This window comes from Scyliorhinus torazame, chromosome 3 (assembly GCF_047496885.1).
Source record: "Scyliorhinus torazame isolate Kashiwa2021f chromosome 3, sScyTor2.1, whole genome shotgun sequence".
NCBI classification, from domain to species: Eukaryota; Metazoa; Chordata; class Chondrichthyes; order Carcharhiniformes; family Scyliorhinidae; genus Scyliorhinus; species Scyliorhinus torazame.
The window spans coordinates 198,979,806-198,997,372 of NC_092709.1; the positions used below are offsets into that span (position 1 = coordinate 198,979,806).

Genomic DNA, 17,567 nt, shown 5'->3' on the forward strand with positions numbered 1-17,567 from the left:
GAGTGTTTCAGGATCTTAATGCAGTGACAATGAAGGAATAGCGGAATATTTCTGTCGGAATGGTGCAAGGCTTGGAGCAGAATTTGCAGGTCATGCTTCCATAGGCCCGCTGCCACCATCTTAAGTGGCAGACTTTGTGGTATTGTGAGACACTGTTGAAGAAGCCTTTGCGAGTTACTGAAGTGCAGTGGCAGTTGGGCTCAGTTGCTAGGAGAATGCTGCCTTGGAGTCAAAATATTTGGGGTTCAAGTCTAAATCAAGGCTGAAATTCCAGTGCAGTACTGAGGGAGTTACTCTTGTGTGTGGCCAATATTTACTCCTTAACATCACAAAACAGATTACTTATTATCACAAGAGTTTACCGCGCACAAATTGGCTGTTAGGGTCCTTCCTCTGCAATAGTGCACTTCAAAGGTATCTCATTTGTTGCAAAATGCTTTGAGACATTCAGTGGTTGTTAAAGACACTATTCAAATGCAAGTTCTTATTTTTAAATGGTACATATTGTAGCCACAGTGGAGGGAGTAAAGGTTTAAAGTGGCAGATAGGGATGCCAATGTCTGAAATGCGTAGTGCACAAGAAAATCCTGCAAGGAAAAGACAAATCAGTAGGACATATTTAAAAACCTTGTACCTAAATGCACGCAGTATTCGGAATAAGGTCAATGAGCTGCCAGTACAAAAGAGACAAATGGGAATGATTTGGTGGGGATTACTGAAACACGGTTGCAGGAGGACCAAGACTGGGATTTGAATGTCTAAGGGTACTCAGTAGTCCAAAAGGATAGACAGGATAGAACAGAAGGTGGAGCTGAAATATAAAATAAGAGAAAAAACTCCTTGGTGGGAGTAAATTACAGGCCCGCAAGCAATGCTTCCAAAGTGGGGCACAGTATAAAGCATGACGAAATGAGAGCTTGGGAGAATGACACAACGGTAATCATGAGTGATTTTAATATGCATATTGGCTGGATTAATCAAATTGGTAAGGGTAGCCTCGAGGAAACCAACCGGGGAGAGACTATTTTAGATTTAGTATTATGTAACGAAGAAGAGTGATGGGCAGCACAATAGCATAGTGGTTAGCATAGTGCCTTCACAGCTCCAGGATCGATTCCCGGCTTGGGTCAATGTCTGTGCGGAGACTGAACACTCTCCCCATGTCTGCGTGGGTTTCCTCCAGGTGCTCCGGTATCCCCCACAAGTCCCGAAGGACTTACTATTAGGTAATTTGGACATTCTGAATTCTCCCTCCATGTACCCGAACAGGCACCGGAGTGTGGCGGCTAGAGGATTTTCGCAGTAACTTCATTGCAGTGTTAATGTAAGCCTACTTGTGACAATAAAGATTATTAAAATCATAGAATTTACAGTGCAAAAGGAGGCCATTCGACCCATCGGGTCTGCGCTGGCCGATGCTTCCGGTGGCAGCCATGGAGTAGGAGGTCGCTTATTTGGTAGCTGCCGCTCGTCATGGACTTTTGGGACCTTTTCTCCCGCCTTTTGTGGGATTTGATCGGTAAAATTGGAAGCGGGTGAAGCAGAGAGGAGGAGGAATCCCTCACCAGTTAATGGAGACGCGGACCAGAAGTGGGCTGAAAAGAAGAAAATGCTGTGCAAAAAAGGGTGTGGAACCTACAGCACAGGAGAACATGGCAGAGGCACAGGAACTGGCATTGGCAGTCCCGTGGTCAATGGAGCAGCTGGTGAAATTTATACAGGAGAGTTTCGCCAAGCAAAAGCGGGAATGTTTAGGCCTAATTAAGACAGGGATTGTCGGGTGCAACAACGACTAGAAGCCCAGGGATTGGCGATCCAGAAGGTGGAAGAGAAGGTAGCTGAGCACGAGGACAAGCTAACCGCAATGGAGGCGGAGATGGGGCTGATGAGGGACCACCAGAAAAGGCTGCAGGAGAAGGTGGAGGATCTGGAGAACAGGCAGAATCTGAGGATCATTGACCTCCCGGAGGGCATTGAGGGGTCAGACGCAGGGGCATACGTGGCACACATGTTTGAAAAGCTGCTGAGCGATGGGGCGTTTGCTCGACCCTTGGAAGTGGACAGGGCGCATAGAGCTCTTGTGAGGAAGCCACACCTGAATGAGCCATCGAGGGCGATGGTGGGGTTCCTGGATAAGGAACAGATTTTGCGCTGGACCAAGCAGACATGGAGCTGCAAATGGGAAAGTAACGAGCTACGTATCTATCAGGACTTGGGTCCGGAACTGGCCAAAAGAAGAGCGGGCTTTAGTAGGGTAAAATCGGCCCTCTTCAAGAAGGGGGTGAAGTTTGGTTTGTTGCATCCAGCTCGTTTGTGGGCCACCTACGATAATCAAGAACATTACTTTGGATAGCCAGACGAGGCGATGGACTTTGTTAAGGACAAAAGACTGGCAGGTGATTGAGGACATTAAATTTGGGGGGCAAGTAATGCCGTGCCTGTGCTGTTAAATTTATTTTCGTTTTGGGCTGTACATGGAGGGCTTTATTGACTGGGTTTGGTTATACAAAGAACAAAGAAAAGTACAGCACAGGAACAGGCCCTTCGGCCCTCCAAGCCTGTGCCGAAAGACTCTACAAAGAGCTTATGGAGTGGGAGGAAACCCAGATAGATGAGCTAAAGGGTAAATGGAAAGATGAGCTGGGGGGCAGGGGGAGAGGTAGAGGCAGGTCTGTGGGTGGATGCTTTGAGCAGAGTCAACACGTCCTCATCATGTGCCAGACTCAGCCTGATACAATTCAATGTGGTCCACAGGGCACACATGACAGTGGCCCGGATGAGCAGGTTTTTCAAGATAGAGCACAAGTGTGTGAAGTGTGCGGGAGGGCCAGCAAACCATGTCCATGTGTTGTGGGCATGCCCGAAGCTTAGGGATTACTGGCAGGGATTTGCGGATGTCATGTCCACGGTACTTAAAACAAGGGTGGCACAGAGTCCAGAGGTGGCGATCTTTGGAGTGGCGGAAGGTCCGGGAGTCCAGGGAGCGAAAGAGGCTGATGTTTTGGCCTTTGCCTCCTTGGTAGCCGGAGACGGATAGTGTTAGAGTGGAGGGACTCGAAGCCCCCAAAATCAGAGACCTGGGTTAGCGACATGGCTGGCTTTCTCAGACTTGAAAAAATTAAGTTCGCCCCGAGAGGGTCAACGTTAGGTTCGTCCGGAGGTGGAGGTGGCAACCGTTTATCGACTTTATAAATGTTTTTTTTTTTTTTAAAAAGAGTCTGCACCGGCCTCTGGAAAGAGCACCCCACCTAAGTCGACACCTCCACCCTATCCCTGTAACCCCACCTAACCTTACTGGACACTAAAGGGCAATTTATAATGCCCAATTCACCTAATCTGCACTTCTTTGGACTGTGGGAAGAAGCAGGAGCACCCAGAGGAAACCCACGCAAACACGGGGAGAACTAAAGGGCAGCACGGTGGCGCAGTGGATTAGCGCTGCCGCCTCACGGCGCCGAGGTCCCAGGTTCAATCCCGGCTCTGGGTCACTGTCCGTGTGGAGTTTGCACATTCTCCCAGTGTTTGCGTGGGTTTCGTCCCCACAACCCAAAAATGTGCGGGCCAGGTGGATTGGCCACACTAAATTGCCCCTTAATTGGAAAAAAAAAAAATGAATTGGGTACTCTAAATTTATATTAAAAGAAACATGGGGAGAACTTGCAGACTCTGCACAGACGGTGACCAAAGCCGGGAATCGAGTCTGGGGCCCTGGAGCTGTGAAGTAACTGTGCTAACCACTGTGCTACCATGCTGCCCCTATTATATTATATTATATATTGATAAATAATCCTGATGTTAAGGATCCTCTTGGAAGGAGTGATTACTGCTTGCTAGAATTTCAATTTCAGATTGAGCGAGAAGACAGAGTGCCAAACTAGAGTTTTAGCATTGGGCAGAGGTAGTTATACAGGCCTGAGGAAAGAGTTGGCCCAAGTAGACTGGGGACAGATAATGGAGTGTAGGACTGTTGAGGAACAATGGCGGATGTTAAGGGAGATATTAACTACCATTCAAAGTACATTCCTGAGAGGCAGCGGAATTGTAAAAGGGAGAAAAATGGAAGGCATGAAGGCAAAAATGAGGCCATACTGCAAAAGCCAGTGGTAAGCTGGAGGATTCGGAGAACGTTAAGGTTCAGCAAAAGGCTACTGTCAGGTGGATGCATCTTTAAGAAATGGGTGTTTATCAAATAGCTGCAGTGATGTCAGTGTGTGGGTGGAGCTGGGCTGTCTTTCACTTCCGTTTTGAGCTGAAAAGTTGCTTTGTGAATGTGTTTTTGGTTTGGTTTTCAGAGTTTGAGAGCTGCATTCAAACAAGAAGCTGTATATCTCTCTCTCTCTCTAAAGAATGTCTCCAGATCACCTGATAATTTCAAAGTAATACCTGTTTCTGTAGAGAACTTAAACCTACGGTCTTTATTAAAAAGGATTTAACTTATGAATGTTGCTAGGAAAGGTATTAAGGGTTACCTATAGAGTAGCTATGAGGAGAGGTTGAATAAACTTGGTTTGTTCTCACTAGAACAACGGAGGTTGAGGGGCGACCTGATAGAGTGCTACAAAACTATGAGGGGCATAGACAGAGTGGATAGTCAGAAACTTTTTCCCCAGGGTAGAGGGGTCAATTACTAGGGGGCATAGGTTTAAGGTGCGAGGGGCAAGGTTTATAGGAGATGTGTGTGGTGCATCAATGTGCAAGGCAAGTTGTTTTACACAAGAGGGTAGTGGGTGCCTGGAACTCGCTGCCGGAGGTGGTGGTGGAAGCAGGGACAATAGTGACGTTTAAGGGGCATCTTGACAAATACATGAATAGGATGGGAATAGAGGGATACGGACCCCGGAAGTGTAGAAGATTTTAGTTTAGACGGGCAGCATGGTTGGCACAGGCTTGGAGGGCAAAAGGGCCTGTTCCTGTGCTGTACTCTTCTTTGCTCTTTTAGTATTGTATCTGTGGGGTTATGCATGTTGGTATTTGATAAGCTGTTTACTAGAACAACAAACAAAGAACAAAGAAATGTACAGCACAGGAACAGGCCCTTCGGCCCTCCAAGCCCGTGCCGACCATACTGCCCGACTAAACTACAATCTTCTACACTTCCTGGGTCCGTATCCTTCTATTCCCATCCTATTCATATATTTGTCAAGATGCCCCTTAAATGTCCCTATCGTCCCTGCTTCCACTACCTCCTCCGGTAGTGAGTTCCAGGCACCCACTACCCTCTGCGTAAAAAACTTGCCTCGTACATCTACTCTAAACCTTGCCCCTCTCACCTTAAACCTATGCCCCCTAGTAATTGACCCCTCTACCCTGGGGAAAAGCCTCTGACTATCCACTCTGTCTATGCCCCTCATAATTTTGTATACCTCTATCAGGTCGCCCCTCAACCTCCTTCGTCCCAGTGAGAACAAACCGAGTTTATTCAATCGCTCCTCATAGCTTATGCCCTCCATACCAGGCAACATTCTGGTAAATCTCTTCTGCACCCTCTCTAAAGCCTCCACATCCTTCTGGTAGTGTGGCGACCAGAATTGAACACTATACTCCAAGTGTGGCCTAACTAAGGTTCTATACAGCTGCAACATGACTTGCCAATTCTTATACTCAATACTTATATAAATTCTGTGTGTTTATAAAATATTAACTGGATTCATAGAATAAACATTGTTATTATTTAAAAATACTTAAGGTCACTGTTGCACACAACATCTGGAAAGTGGACCCTTGTACTCCCCATAACCAAAATCTATTAAAAGTCGTGGGTCAGGTGAACTCCATGATATACTTTGGAGTTTTCTAAACCCTGGCCCATATGACTACTGAAAATGAAATCAAAAGAGCCAAGATGTACGATGAAGCGAAACTAGCAGAAAACAAACACTGATACCAAAAGCTTCTGTAAGTATCTAAAGAGGAAGAGAATAGCTGAAGTAAATGTTGTCCATTTCGCTGACAATATTGGTGAGGTTATAAAGGGGAACACAGATGGTGGAGGCACTGAACCAATATTTTGCCTCGGTCTTTATTTTCCAAAAACTACAATTAATGCAGAGGACCTTGTGCAATAGCCATCACTAGGGAGATTGTATTGAATAAACTGATCGGGCTAAGGACAGATAAGTTTCCAGGACCTGATGGCCTGTACGATAGGGTATTAAGAGAGGTGGCAGCGGAGATAGTGGATGCATTGGTTGTGAAATTTCAGAATTCCCTGGATTCGGGAAGGGTCCCAGTGGATTGGAAACATGCTAATGTGATGCCCCTATTCAAAAAGGGAGAGGGGCAAAAAGTAGGAAACTATAGACTGGTCAGCTTGGCCTCTGGTGGGGAAGTTGCTGGAATCAATCATCAAGGAGGAGATGACAGAATATTTGCAAAGATAAAGCTCAATCCACCATTGTCAGCATGGTTTTATGAGGGGCAAGTCATGCTTGACAAACTTGCTTGAGTTCTTTGAGGATGTAACCAGCAAGGTGGATAATGGGAATCTGTGGATGTTCCAGAATGTTCCTAGACTTCCAGAAGACCTTTGATATGGTGCCACATTAAAGACTGCTCCAGAAGGTGAGATCACAGGGGATTGGGGGCAGACTACTAGATTGAATTGCGGATTGGCTGATTGACAGAAAGCAGAGAGTCGGGATTAATGGGTCCTTCTCTGGCTGGCGAACTGTAACCAGTGGGGTGCCGCAGGGGTCAGCCCTCGGACCTCAACTATTTACAATTTATATAAATGATCTGCAAGCAGGGACAGGGAGTGTAATATAGCAAGATTTGAGGATGATACGAAAATAGGTGGGAAAGCAGACAGTGAAGAGGACATAAATATTTTACAGACAGATATAGATAGGCTAGGATATGGGGCCAAGATTTGGCAGATGGAGTTTAATGTGGACAAGTGTGAAGTTATCCATTTTGGTTTCAAAAAAATAGAAAGACTAATTATTTAAATGGAAAGCAGATTCAAGGTGCATCTGGGCAGGGGGTTTGTTCATGAATCACAGCAAGTCGGTATGCAGGTACAGCATGCAATTACAAAAGCAAATTGAATATTAGCGTTTATTGCAAAAGGATTGGAGTATAAAAGTAGAGAATTATTGTGGAAATTCTATAGGGTGCTGATGAGACCATATCTGGAGTAGTGTGTCCAGTTTTGGTCTCCTTATTTGAGGAAGGATATGGTGGCTTTGGAGGCAGTTCAGAGGAGATTCACCAGATTGATTATGCGGATGAAAGGGTTGACAAACACTTTAGGCTTATACACGCTGGATTTAGAAGGACGAGAGGGGATCTGATCCAAATGTAAAGAATACTAAATGGGATTGATAAAGTAAACGCAGACCGAATGTTTTCCCTTGTGGGGAAATCTAGAACGAGAGGTCACGGATATAGGTTGAGAGTCAATAGATTTAGAACTGAGATTAGGAGGAACTATTTTTCGCAGAGGATGGTGAATTTGTGAAACTCACTGCCCCAAAGTGCGGTGGAATCCAGTCATTATGTTTTCAAAAAAGAGATAGATATATTTTTGATTTTAAAAATGGGTTCAAAGGGATATGGGCAATAGGGGCTGGGGGGGGGGGGGGATTTGTAACCAGGAAGCGATCAGCCATGATTTGATTGAATAGCGGAGCAGCAGGCTCGAAGGGCTGAATTGCCTACTTCTGCTCCTAATTCCTATGTTCCTATTGAGTGGGCTGTTGCGTCCTACCATATGCCAGGTTTCTTCAGTGCTGAGGCTAATAGGTGATGATGCAATTCTTATATTTAAGAAGGGGCAGAGCAAGCCAGGGAATTACAGACCAGTCAGCGTAATGCGGGTGGGAGGACAAATAATGAAAATCTTACGAAAGGATAGAATAGGAAACATCTGGAATGAAGAAATACATAAACGATCAGTGAACATATATATTCAAAAATGGAAAATCTTGCTTGACCAATTGTCCTAAAATCTTTGAGGTGGCACCTCATCCACCACTGACGTGGCAGCAATGTGTACAAGATGCACTGTCACGACTCACAAAGGCACCTCTCAAAACCACAAACTCTATAGCAAGACGATCAAGGAAAATAGATGGATGGGAACACTTGCAAGTTCCCCTTCAAGCAACACACCATTCTGACTTTGAACCATATTACACTCCTTTATCACTGGGTCAAAATCCTGAAACGCCTCCCTAACAGCACTGTGGATGTACCTGCACCACATAGCCTGCAGCAGTTCAAGAAGACAGCTCACCATCAACTTTTCAAGTCCACAGTGTCCACATCGCATGAAAGAACCCAATATGGAATTCAGGGAGTAGTTGAAGAATATAGATGCATTTAAGAGGAAATGAGACAAGTAAACGAAGGAGAAGGGATTGGAAGGTAACGATGGTAGATTTAGATGATAAAAGATGGAAGGAGACTCAAGTGCAGCATAAGCACCCACATCAACTGATTGGGCTGAATGGCCTATTTCTGTGTTGTTAAAACCTCCTTAAAATTAAGGAGGTTCCCACGAAAAACTTCACACTTTAAGCCTCTTTCTTGCCAATGGTACATGACTTAAGTGCCATGTTAGTAAGCTCACAGCAGCATTGATAACACTTAGATGATATTGTATACAAAGTTTAAATCTGCATCTCAAAGTAACAATAGCACCCAATGCAATTTTGAATCAAGGCAAAAGATGTTTAAAGTTGCAACGAATAAGCAATTATTTTTAAACTATAGTCAATAAAGATATTTTAAAAAACTAGAAAGAATTCAATCCCTATGTTTAAATTAAAATTAAATCACAAAGTTTGCATGGTTCGCCTACAATACTCAAAGACAAGACTTCTTCACACATTCAACTGCTAATCTTAGTTTTCGGAAAACAACTATCTGCTGAAGTGAATATCTAATATCACAACAATTACATACAAAATGCCAGGCCACCAGAGAGCAGGTTTTATAGGTAGAAGCTCCTTCAAATAAATCCTATTACACAGATAAGGAAGCCAGCGTTTTATCTGAAAATGTTCTCCTGCTACCAAGCACAATGCTCATCGTGATTTATATTCTTTTCAAAAAGTCAATTACTGTACAAATGAATTTTTTTATCCACTTCTATGTCTTACTACATAAAATCATGCTCCAAAAGTAGTTTCAATGACTGTAAATCTCAACATTTCTATAAAATTTATAGAAATATTCAATGGACGGCACAGTGGCTAGCACTGCTGGGTTTAATTCTGTCCTTGGGCAACTATCTCTGTGGAGTTAGCACTTTCTCAGTGTCTGCGTGGGTTTCTCCAGGTGCTCCGGTTTCTATCCACAGTCTAAAGATGTGCAGGTTAGGTGGACTGGCCATGATAAAATTGCCCCTCAAGTGTCCAGGTTAGGCTACGGGGTTACGGAGATTGGGCAGGGGAGTGTTCCTAGCTGGAGCGCTCTTTCAGAGGGTCAGTGTAGACTTGATTAGCCGAATGGCCTCCTTCTACACTATAGGGCTTCTTTGATTATGAGAGCAAATAAGTATTTTCAAGGTGGATCACCAAAAACCACTTCATTAAATTTTTTAAGAAGCTGTATATATTGATTGTAACATTACATACACCGTGGTCGACAAACCTGGTGGACTGGTTTACAAGACAGTCTTAACAAGCACAATCTTCAAAGAAGTTAAATTAGACTCAAAATTTTAGCTCTTTTCTCTTCCACAGATGCTGCTGGAGCTTTTCCAGCAGTTTTTATTTCACATCTCCAGCATATGCAGCACTTTGCTTTTATTTAAAGGATAGTCACTAAAGGATAGTAATTTTTAGGTTAATTTTGTTAGCATACCGAGTTCATGCTTCCAAAGGATCTCTCATTAATTCAGACATGATTTATACTGCTATAAATAAACATTTCACTAGAAAATGTTGCAATTTTAAGACAAGAATTCATTTGGAAACTTTTTTGTCCAAATATTCAGTCGAAGATTGTGAAGGAGTTAGTGTTTCCATCAATAAAATTGTAACCAGTCAAAATTCATTCTTTACACAACTTCCTAAAAAAAGATTAAAACATAAAATGCTTGTATTTATACATGTATCCCAGCTTGAAAATTAGTTGTGTAATTTAAGTGTCATCCTTTGTCTCTTGTATTATTAATTTAGAATACTTAAGTAACAGCTCCTCTGATCTCTGGAATCACTAATATGAAAGTTCAATAGTAAAAGACGTCGTCATGAGGTCCTAAGGAACACAGACTTAATATTAATTTGTATATTCACAATTAGATTATTCAAACAACATCAGGGACTTTGTTTTTACTTAATGTTGCCTTATTTTTTCTATTGTGAAATTGTCGTCTCGTTCAGGGGTGGTATAGGTGAGGCTTTTCGTTGTACTTAATTTAAAGTATCAGAGTGTTTCATATGGGAATTTCTTTATGTACTATTTATTTAGATATTCCGTTATTTTTCTACCAATTTTCACCGTACAAAGATTTGGCTTTTAGGGTACAGTTCCATTGTCATGCCAATATTCCACGCCAAAGGGCCATTCTTTGTGCAAGAGTAGAATGCAAGTGCTGTAGGCCAGCTTAGTCTATAGTACACCACATCCAAGCCCATCAGTGTCCACAGCTGATGTCTACATACACATTGTCCACTCAACCACAATTTACAGGGATCATGGTAGTCCTTGGCTTCCAAACCTCAGGGTGACTGTAGTGCCCTAATGCTGCCTTAGCTAAGATTGACAAATACAACATAAATCATGAAGTGATCCTGGGATCTGGTCTGTAAGACCTTTTTTAACCGGGCATATATAGGTGATTTTCACCTTCAATATCAAATGGTCTTAAACAGACTATCCGCAAACTTGATTAAACAAACAGGTTTAAGCAGTTAAATAGCAGACAAATTCTGATAGCAAATTGAGAGGAACAGAACAGCAGCAACATTGGAATTGATTGGGTGGTAATATTAAGAGTTCTGTCAACTGAACAAGTTTCCCCTCAACCAAAGTCATCTTTGTAATTAAAAGTATATAGAATCAGGTAAAATTTAATATAATTTTGGCATGTGACCATTGCCACATCCAATAAGTAAATCAGAAATAATGCAATAATCTCTTTGCAGAAATTAAATGCACATTAACTACCCCTCTCTATCAACTTTTTGAACTTTGCAGATTGATTTATATTGAAGGACACTTGGTGTCTTTTAAATATCAACAATGTCCCATTGAAATCAAAATGGGGTTCAAACTAAGATGTAAAATACATTTAAAGTTTGTTTTCAATGTGAACACTTGCTTTCTCTGAGCCCTCTACCTCAGATCTAAAAGAAATACACTTAATTCTGCTAAAATCAGATCTCATCAACCACCAGTCTACAACAACCCTGGTCCAGTAGATGCATTTTTATTTACAAGAAATTTATACGGACACTACACTGAAATTTGATGACTCCGATACACAATTGCATATTTTACCCTTATTGTTGTTTTTGGGCTCACCTCATGTTTTCCAAGACAAGCCCTGCAAAACAAAATAGTGAATTATAGTAAAGATTTAACACAAGCAAGCAAATTTTTAAATAAATATTATTAATTATTTCTGTACCCATATGTTGTACATATCTTAATCAAGTCCCACTTTACACGGTCCTGCTGATCCAAGTAGCCAATATGTTTAAATTTAAAATTCATATCCTATGCCTCTCCATCTTTCTCCCTCTCTCTCTAGGTTTCTTTAATACCCTCCAGTTTTACATCTCCAACCCATTATGCTCCCCAAGACCATTTATTTGCACCTCTTCAATTCAAACTGGCACTCCTTCAGCTTCTCTGCTGCTGAAAGTTATACTCACCTTGAGACTCAATACCTCGGAGGTCCCTCTCACTGATCTTCCAACCTCCTCAAACTCCCAATTAGTGTAAACAAAACCGGTCTCACACCAAGTGCTACTAAAGGATTAACTCCATCTTTGCTGATCCATTGCTTTCTCTCTCAGCCAACCCAGTTCCTCCGTCTCTTTTCCAGATTTGAAAATCTCATTAAAATCCAGCTTTCAGTCTTTGCTGCCTCCTCCTCACCCATGGTGCAATGCCTATTCCCTCTCTTCTACCTTAAAGATATTAAATAAATGCACGTTGTTGTGGTAATGTAATGTAAAGTCACCACAGTCCCAAACGACCATAGGCTGCTTTCCCCTGAGGGGGGAGAGTTGACTGGTGGTGATTTAGCCTGAGGGTCACCACACCTCAAGCGAGGGGCAAGGTTGTGAGGCCTTCATGAATAACCTCAGCCTGTATAGGAATTGAACTCACACTGTTGGCCTCACTCTGCATCAAAAAAACAGCTGTCCAGCCGACTAAGCTAAACCGGTCCCAGCTGTTGTGGTAAATAGTTATGCATGCAATGTTTTGGACAAATACGTTTTCAATAATAAGTGCTAGCAACCATAACAAAGTGGAATGAAAACGGCATATGCTCCAAAAGGAAGAAATGATGAAAATGCAAATAATGAAAGCAATTCCTATGCATGAATGAGCCTATTCAAACTTTAATTGGAAAAAATAATATTCTAAACGCCCAACTTGTAGTATAATTCTCAAAGAATTGAAAGAATACTATGACAAACTAAAATCAGCATTATGTTTGAAACGGAAATGCTTTTGGATTAGAGAATTTATAAGAAATGGTGGGCAACAGCGAAATGAGTTGCATATTGTCAATTAGCTTCCAGAATTACCTACAGAAATATTTCAAGACTGAGTTAAAAGTCATACATCAGTACTTACATAGGAATAGGAATCATACAAGATGGGCAGGGCACTGCAGTTCGAATGAAAGTTGGCTCAGAACGTTGCTCCCATGGACCTGTAGGTTGATGCTAAGAGGATAAGAGATATAGGAGTGATAAATGAAATCCTTAGAAAAATATTAACCAAAATTATAATTTGTTTTCAAGTAAACTTTATCCAAGAATGTTTAAAGTTAATCAAGATATTCTGATAGAAGATACTTAGCCTGCATAATTTAATTTCAATTTTCAGAATCCTTTTCCACATTGAGTTTGTTTCCATTTATTCTTTCTGGGCGTGGATGTCACTGACTAGACCAGCATTTATTGCCCACCCCTAATTTTCCTTGAGAAGGTGGTGGTGAGCTGCCTTTTTGAACCGCTGCAGGCCATATGATGCAAGTACAACCACAATGCTGTTCAGCAGTTGCAGGTCTGTGACACAACAGAAAAGGAACAGCAAAATAGTTCCAAGTCCTGGATCATGTCCACCTTCTTAAGGTGTTGATGGAACTGCACTCATCGAGGCAAGTGGAGAGCGTTCCATCACACTCCTGGCCTGAGCCTTGCAGATGGCGGATCGGCTTTGGTAAGTTGGGAGGTAGTTTACTAGCTGCAGAATTCTCATCCTTCGAATTTGAAATTGTACTGTATAGTAATAATCTGCAAGTTACAGTTCCAAAACAATCAAGATTTATGCAAACTTGAAAACAGAACCTGATTCAATGCAGGAAAAAAATGCAAGTAGTAACTTTTCTTGATGGAAAGATAAAATTCAACGTCCTTAGTAAAAACTTTGTTGCTTTTGTCTTAAATGCCCCAGCTGTTCAAGTGAAGACAAGCAATCAGCAGGGGGCAGTAGAGCGGAGCTGCTGATTGGCCGTTGCGGGGAAATGTGCATACCTCCGTTGTGGTCACACTAACTTGAAGGTGGTTTGTGGAGGGGCTGTTGTCAAGTGACACTTTAGTCACAGCCTGCAGGTAAGGGATTGACTGGTAAGTAGTTTTTCTTTTCTTTTCCCTCAGGTGTATCGTGCAGGGCGCAGAGGTTGTTGAGTGAGTGCTGCTGAGAAGGGGAGTGAATAACAGGTAAACACTTTCTTTCTTTTTCTTTTTTTATCTAGAGGGGATGGCAGGGAAGGTAGTGCAATGTTCCTCCTGCAGAATGTTTGAGGTCAGTGTCCCTGCTAATTTCATCTGTGGGAAGTGCACCCATCTCCAGCTCCTCAGAAACCACGTTAGGGAACTGAAGCTGGAGCTGGATGAACTTCGGATCATTCGGGAGGCAGAGGTGGTCATAGATAGAAGCTTCAGGGATGAAGTTACTCCGAAGAATAAAGATAGATGGGTGACATACTTATCAAGGACACGCAGTAGCTGTTCCTTGACTGGAAACGCTATAGTTTGAGTACTTTAAATGGGTCTGTTTTTGTCCAATGTGTGCAGGAGGGTTTCCTGACACAGTATGTAGATAGGCCAACGAGAGGCGAGGCCATATTGGATTTGGTACTGGGTAATGAACCAGGACAGGTGTTAGATTTGGAGGTAGGTGAGCACTTTGGTGATAGTGACCACAATTCCATTGCGTTTACTTTAGTGATGGAAAGGGATAGGTATATACCGCAGGGCAAGAATTATATCTGGGGAAAGGCAATTATGATGCGATGAGGCAAGACATAGGATGCATCGGATGGAGGGGAAAACTGCAGGGGATGGGCACAATGGAAATGTGGAGCTTGTTCAAGGAACAGCTACTGCGTGTCCTTGATAAGTATGTACCTGTCAGGCAGGGAGGAGGTGGTCGAGCAAGGGAACCGTGGTTTACTAAGGCAGTTGAAACACTTGTCAAGAGGAAGAAGGAGGCTTATGTAAAGATGAGACATGAAGGTTCAGTTAGGGCGCTCGAGAGTTACAAGTTAGCTCGGAAGGACCTAAAGAGAGAGCTAAGAAGAGCCAGGAGGGGACATGAGAAGTCTTTGGCAGGTAGGATCAAGGATAACCCTAAAGCTTTCTTTGAATATGTCAGGAATAAAAGAATGACTAGGGTAAGAGTAGGGCCAGTCAAGGACAGTAGTGGGAAGTTGTGCGTGGAGTCCGAGGAGATAGGAGAGGTGCTAAATGAATATATTTCGTCAGTATTCACACAGGAAAAAGACAATGTTGTCGAGGAGAATACTGAGATTCAGGCTACTAGACTAGAAGGGCTTGAAATTCATAAGGAAGAGGTGTTAATAATTCTGGAAAGTGTGAAAATAGATAAGTCCCCTGGGCCGGATGGGATTTATCCGAGGATTCTCTGGGAAGCTAGGGAGGAGATTGCTGAGCCTTTGGCTTTGATCTTTAAGTCATCTTTGTCTACAGGAATAGTGCCAGAAGACTGGAGGATAGCAAATGTTGTCTCCTTGTTCAAGAAGGGGCGTAGAGACAACCCCGGTAACTATAGACCAGTGAGCCTTACTTCTGGTGTGGGCAAAAATCTTGGAAAGGTTTATAAGAGATAGGATGTATAATCATCTGGAAAGGAATAATTTGATTAGAGATAGTCAACACGGTTTTGTGAAGGGTAAGTCGTGCCTCACAAACCTTATTGAGTTCTTTGAGAAGGTGACCAAACAGGTGGATGAGGGTAAAGCAGTTGATGTGGTGTATATGGATTTCAGTAAAGCGTTTGATAAGGTTCCCCACGGTACGCTACTGCAGAAAATACAGAGGCATGGGATTCAGGGTGATTTAGCAGTTTGGATCAGAAATTGGCTAGCTGGAAGAAGACAAAGGGTGGTGGTTGATGGGAAATGTTCAGACTGGAGTCCAGTTACTAGTGGTGTACCACAAGGATCTGTTTTGGGGCCACTGCTCTTTGTCATTTTTATAAATGACCTGGAGGAGGGCGTAGAAGGATGGGTGAGTAAATTTGCAGATGACACTAAAGTCGGTGGAGTTGTGGACAGTGCGGAAGGATGTTACAGGTTACAGAGGGACATAGATAAGCTGCAGAGCTGGGCTGAGAAGCGGCAAATGGAGTTTAATGCAGAAAAGTGTGAGGTGATTCATTTTGGAAGGAATAACAGGAAGACAGAGTACTGGGCTAATGGTAAGATTCTTGGCAGTGTGGACGAGCAGAGAGATCTCGGTGTCCATGTACATAAATCCCTGAAAGTTGCCACCCAAGATGAGAGGGTTGTTAAGAAGGCATACGGTGTGTTAGCTTTTATTGGTAGAGGGATTGAGTTTCGGAGCCATGAGGTCATGTTGCAGCTATACCACACTCTGGTGCGGCCGCATTTGGAGTATTGTGTGCAATTCTGGTCGCCGCATTATAGGAAGGATGTGGAAGCATTGGAAAGGGTGCAGAGATTTGCCAGAATGTTGCCTGGTTTGGAGGGAAGATCTTATGAGGAAAGGCTGAGGGACTTGAGGCTGTTTTCGTTAGAGTGAAGAAGGTTAAGAGGTGACTTAATTGAGGTATACAAGATGATCAGAGGATTGGATAGGGTGGACAGTGAGAGCCTTTTTCCTCGGATGGTGATGTCTAGCACGAGGGGACATACCTTTAAATTGAGGGGAGATAGATATAGGACAGATGTCAGAGGTAGGTTCTTTACTCAGAGAGTAGTAAGGGCGTGGAATGCCCTGCCTGCACCAGTCGTGGACTCGCCAACACTATGGGCATTCAAATGGTCATTGGATAGACATATGGACGATAAGAGAATAGTGTAGATGGGCTTTAGAGTGGTTTCACAGGCCAGCGGAACATCGAGGGCCGAAGGGCCTGTACTGCGTTGTAATGTTTAATGTTCAATGTTCCATTCATCATCTATAGTTTTTTTTTTTTTAAACTGGGGCGGGATTCTCCGACCCCCACCGGGTCGGAGAATCGCCGGGGAAGGCGTGAATCCCACCCCACCGAAGCCAGCTGCCGAATTCTCCGCCGCCGGTTTTCGGGCGGGGTTTACGCCGCTCTGGTCGGGGGCCGTTAGCAGCCCCCCCCCCCCCCGGGCAATTCTCCGGGCCCCGATGGGCCGAGCGTTCCTGGCCAGTGCCACCAGCATAAATGGACATGGTCCATCCCGGCGGGACCTGGCTTGTCGGCCATCTAGCGGGGTCTTTGGGGGGGGGGATCTGGCCCTGGGGGGGGGTGCACGGTGGCCTGGTCCGTGATCGGGGCCCACCGATAAGGAGTCAATACTCTAATTAGAATTGCAGATCATTTGCCAGTTGACTGCTTCAGAAACTATGGGCTGGATTCTCCGATTGCAGACGGCAAAATCGCATTCGGTGATTGGCCGGAGAATCCTTATTCATGCCAAAATCGGGAGCGGCGCAGTTTTCTGGATGCTGCACCCCCTCAAAAACAGCGTCATCACGGAGTACACCCCACGCCATTGGGATGGCGTCAGGACGTCACCCGAGGCCCTCCCCCGATGGGCCAACTTCCCGATGGCGTGGGGCGCGTGTGCTCACAGTTTTCGGGGACCTTGTGTGGCAGCTGTGGACTGTGTCCAGCCAGCCACAGACTGGGTGGACGGGGGGCCGTTCCGCTGCCCGAGGGGTTTCGGTGGTGGCTGGGGTTTGGTCCGGCGTGGCGAGGGGGCGACAGGGGAGCACTATCTAGCAGGCCAGATCCGGGCGCGGCCACGGACCCAGCAATTCTCTGTATGTATCTGCAGGTAAAGCCGGGCTTTAAGTGGCCCAGCTGCTAGCCTCCCATGCTCCTGACATAGTCTCAAAATCGGAGAATCCAGCTCTATATTTTGAAAAAAAACACTCAAAGTCCATAACATGTTCACTTTACGTTCGCCCACT

The 17,567-nt window shown here is 43.9% G+C and overlaps 1 protein-coding gene across 1 annotated transcript in view; it reads right to left on the reverse strand.

The window, feature by feature from the left end:
* Window positions 1–17,567, reverse strand: part of nfxl1 (nuclear transcription factor, X-box binding-like 1) — a 235,755-nt gene that overhangs the window by 127,115 nt on the left and 91,073 nt on the right. Inside the window, 2 exon segments of the mRNA XM_072496719.1 lie at window positions 11,476–11,497; window positions 12,763–12,854. Coding sequence (XP_072352820.1) covers window positions 11,476–11,497; window positions 12,763–12,854 — 114 coding nt within the window.